Source organism: Buceros rhinoceros, unplaced genomic scaffold (assembly GCF_000710305.1).
Source record: "Buceros rhinoceros silvestris isolate BGI_N320 unplaced genomic scaffold, ASM71030v1 scaffold2620, whole genome shotgun sequence".
NCBI classification, from domain to species: Eukaryota; Metazoa; Chordata; class Aves; order Bucerotiformes; family Bucerotidae; genus Buceros; species Buceros rhinoceros.
Window position 1 is genome coordinate 20916 of NW_010388879.1, and position 3456 is coordinate 24371.

General features: G+C 48.7%; 1 protein-coding gene across 1 annotated transcript in view; it reads right to left on the bottom strand.

The window, feature by feature from the left end:
- Positions 1-3456, bottom strand: part of MSI2 (musashi RNA-binding protein 2) — a 129796-nt gene that overhangs the window by 7869 nt on the left and 118471 nt on the right. Inside the window, exon 4 of the mRNA XM_010131733.1 lies at positions 2758-2872. Coding sequence (XP_010130035.1) covers positions 2758-2872 — 115 coding nt within the window. The remainder of the gene's footprint in view (positions 1-2757; positions 2873-3456) is intronic.

Here is a 3456-nt window from a genome sequence, read left to right on the forward strand (position 1 = left end):
GCCAGGAGGGCTGCCAGGGAGAGAGAGGTCACCAACTGAAACCACTCCAGCCTGTTCTTTATGCAGAGCAGCTAATTAACGTTCCAGATCTCCCTGAGAGCGTGCGTGTCCCATCAGCAGACTGCGCCTGAGACAGCCCAGAAGCGGTCCTGGCAAAAGGCTCAGCTTGCCCGCACTCTCAGAGTCAAAAAATCCTTTCAGAAGAACACTTTAATTTTGTTCCAATCAACCAAATCATCACAGAAGCGGCTGCCTACGCACCTTTAGACCCCGGCTGCTGCAGGCTCCTTGGGGAGGCTGTGATTAATGAAAAAGACCAACTTCCTTAATAGCTTTGGAGGGAGTCGCTCCCCGCTCTTTCCTTTGGGTTATCTCGTGCGTTTGTTCCTCCAATTTCCTCCTCTGCCCATGAACGGCATCTGGAGAAGGTGACCTTGAACAAGGGCTTCTGGAAACAGGTATAAAAATCCTTCAAGATCAGTCCAAATTGCTCCGTTTCAGCCCAGCAAGGCATCTAAAAGGAGGAAGGGGGTAGGGCTGACCCTGGCCTCCTGGGACCCCAGCAAAACGCTTGCCTACTGCAGCCGCTGCCTCTGGCAGTGCGGTACTCCGTGTGCCTTGCCGTTTGATGGGTTAATTACACCCACCTCCCCGCGGGGACGAGGCCTCACTGCCAGCAGCTGCTGGGGTTCGGGAAGGAGAGATTCGGGCTCCCCACTGAGCCACTGCCCATCAGCCCCCTTGAAGCCAACTCTCAGAGGCAGCCTTTGAAAACAGGGATTGATAATGGCCAGCCAGCCAGCCGTGCTCTCCGGTGTTGCAATTTCCTTGTTTAGTACTTAATTACTTAACACGGTGCCACCGTAGCTAGCAGGAACTTGGAAGATGAAAAAACCAGCTCGAGCAGATAATGAAGCATCTGGCCTTCAACGCAAATCCATCATTAATTCTGAGCAAGTCACCCTGGTTTGAAATCTGATAAGAGCATGTTGTGAGACCGGCCGGAGCAGAGCCGGTCAGGGTGACCCGACCCACCCCACTGCGGCAGGATGGGGACTTGCCGACAGGCACCCGCATTGCTTCTCTGTGCGGACGTAGATCCCCTTACCAAGGGCTCCTTCCCTTTTTACAGCTCGAAGCGATCCTTTTCCAGTGGGAATGGCTCATGCCGCACCTGAGGGCTGAATTTTCCCCTCAGGTCACTGGGGTGGACCCTGGCTGCATTCGCTCCTTGCCCGGCTGCAAGGAGAAGGGTTGAGGCAGCTCTGCCCACGCTGAGCAGAAGAGGGATGCTGCCCTGGGCCCTGGTAATGTAGCCTGGGGTGACACCACCTCCACCGCCCCAAACCACAGGCTCCACAAGCAGAAAAAGAAAGAGGAAATAAAGTACAGACATTCAAGCACACTGGGAACATACAGGTAACAAAATCACAGGCTGACCAGAACAAGATAAATATTTTAACCACGAAATGTAATTTCCAAACACGATGGGGCAGGGTGGCGGTGGAGTGTGGGGACAGAAAAATAGATGATCAGCTGAAATAACCCAATTACACATCCCAGAAATGGATCGTTCCAGCCACACGAACAGAAGTACTATTAATTCAGCGATAAAGCGAACGTGGCAGGAAAGTTCTCCCTATCAAATCAAGGGGTGCCTGAAGTCAGACGTCTCAGCGTAACAGCCTAATACTCATAGGAACCGAGTCCTCTGACCTGATGCCCGCTCCAGAAGCCTTGGGGGTCTCCCAGCAGCTCTGACAGCCCACGGACTTGCTTGACAAAGCTCAGGACAACTGAGCACCAGCTTTCAAGGCTGTTTTTTGTGCCCAGTTTCTGGGATCATCTAAACCCAGAAGGGAAAACTCAAAGCACCCCAGAGAGGCCAGGTCCCAGGGACACTAGACCGGGAAAGGCTCGTTTCTGCTGGGGAACACCTCCAGATGCTCTCTCATTCACGCATGCTTTATGGACACAGCAGGTGAAAACCAAGGGGAATTCCAGGGATACAAAGTTGAAAATATATGGGGTTTTAAAAAAATAGGTTGGCAATGGATTAGTAGCATTTTGGCTCAGTAAATCTGAAGACAAGAGTATCAAGAAGTTGTCACATTATATAGAAAGAAGAACTAGCTAGGCAGAAACAAATGAGAACCAATTATACCTAAATAGACCTCACGCACAAATAGAATTTTGCCATTAAATATCAGTTATCCCATTTAATGAGTATTTTCTGGACACAACACTCTGGACTAAAATACCGTTCCATCTCCTTGAAACTTGTAATTATTGTTGCGACCTGTACTGCTAGGCATCTCCCTGCTTTCTCCACCTCGCATGCCATTTAAGAACTGGCAAGATTTTCAATTATCTATGCTGAACTGTCAAAGATACCTTTAAAAGAAGGGGAATAATGTGTGACTCAATTCCTCTAAAAAAGGGGAGAGATCATTTTTAGTCAGAATGAACACACTGCATCTTTCATCATTCTATTTTTGTGAGTAAGAGTAAAACAGGCTATTTAAAACATCCATTTAAATGCAAATTTTTATATTCCAGGAAGGGGGGGAGGGGGGGTAAGTTAATAATTTACCACAGTCAGGATTATTTTCCCCACTCCACCCCTGCTAAAGTTTTAGACTTGCACCCATACAGGTGCGGAGAGCTGCTCGCCCCTACGGCTTCAGCATTCGGAAATCAGGGAGACAAGACGGGAGCCGCTGGCTCCGGGAGACGTGTGGTGGCTACGGCACTTACCCAACATTCCCATCCCTAGCATAAAAGCGTCCATGGTATACGGTAATCCGCGTGCCCTTCCTCTCGTCCCTGGTGGAAACATCACTTCTTTAGGTTGTGCTTTCTTACATTCTACCTATTGAGCAGAAACATGTACAAATGAGATGCAAATGAATTCCATGTAAATGTCAAATGCAGAACTGATCTACTTAAGGGGGGAGTTTTATTTTTAGCATTTGCCTCCCCACACCGCCTCCCCCTCAAAGGTGAACTTTAAGAATAGTGTAAACGGATTTAAAAGAGCAAACGTGTATGTCTCTTTAAACACACATAGCAACCCCCCGCTGGAAAGATGACAGAAATGCTGATTTAAGGAGTTGCCGCGTTCCTGAAAGGAAAACCTGTGCCGCGTTCCCTCGCAATGGTACTCGCGGGCGTGGGATGAATGGAGGGAGGTCTCCAGCACAGCTCTATTGCAATCGATATCAGAAAATGACTCTCAGTGATCATTACAAAAAGCTCCTTTTAAAATAGGAATAAAGAATCAATATTTCTACCCAGCAGAAAATTTCTGTAAGCCCTATTAATAAACGATCTGCATTCTTTCACTTCCAGTTACTCCTGCTGCCTTTTCAAGTTGCTTAACACCACTTGAACCACATTGTGAGTCTCCGCCAACACCTCGTGAGAGGCAGCGACCCAGCCCTGCCGGTGGGGCGG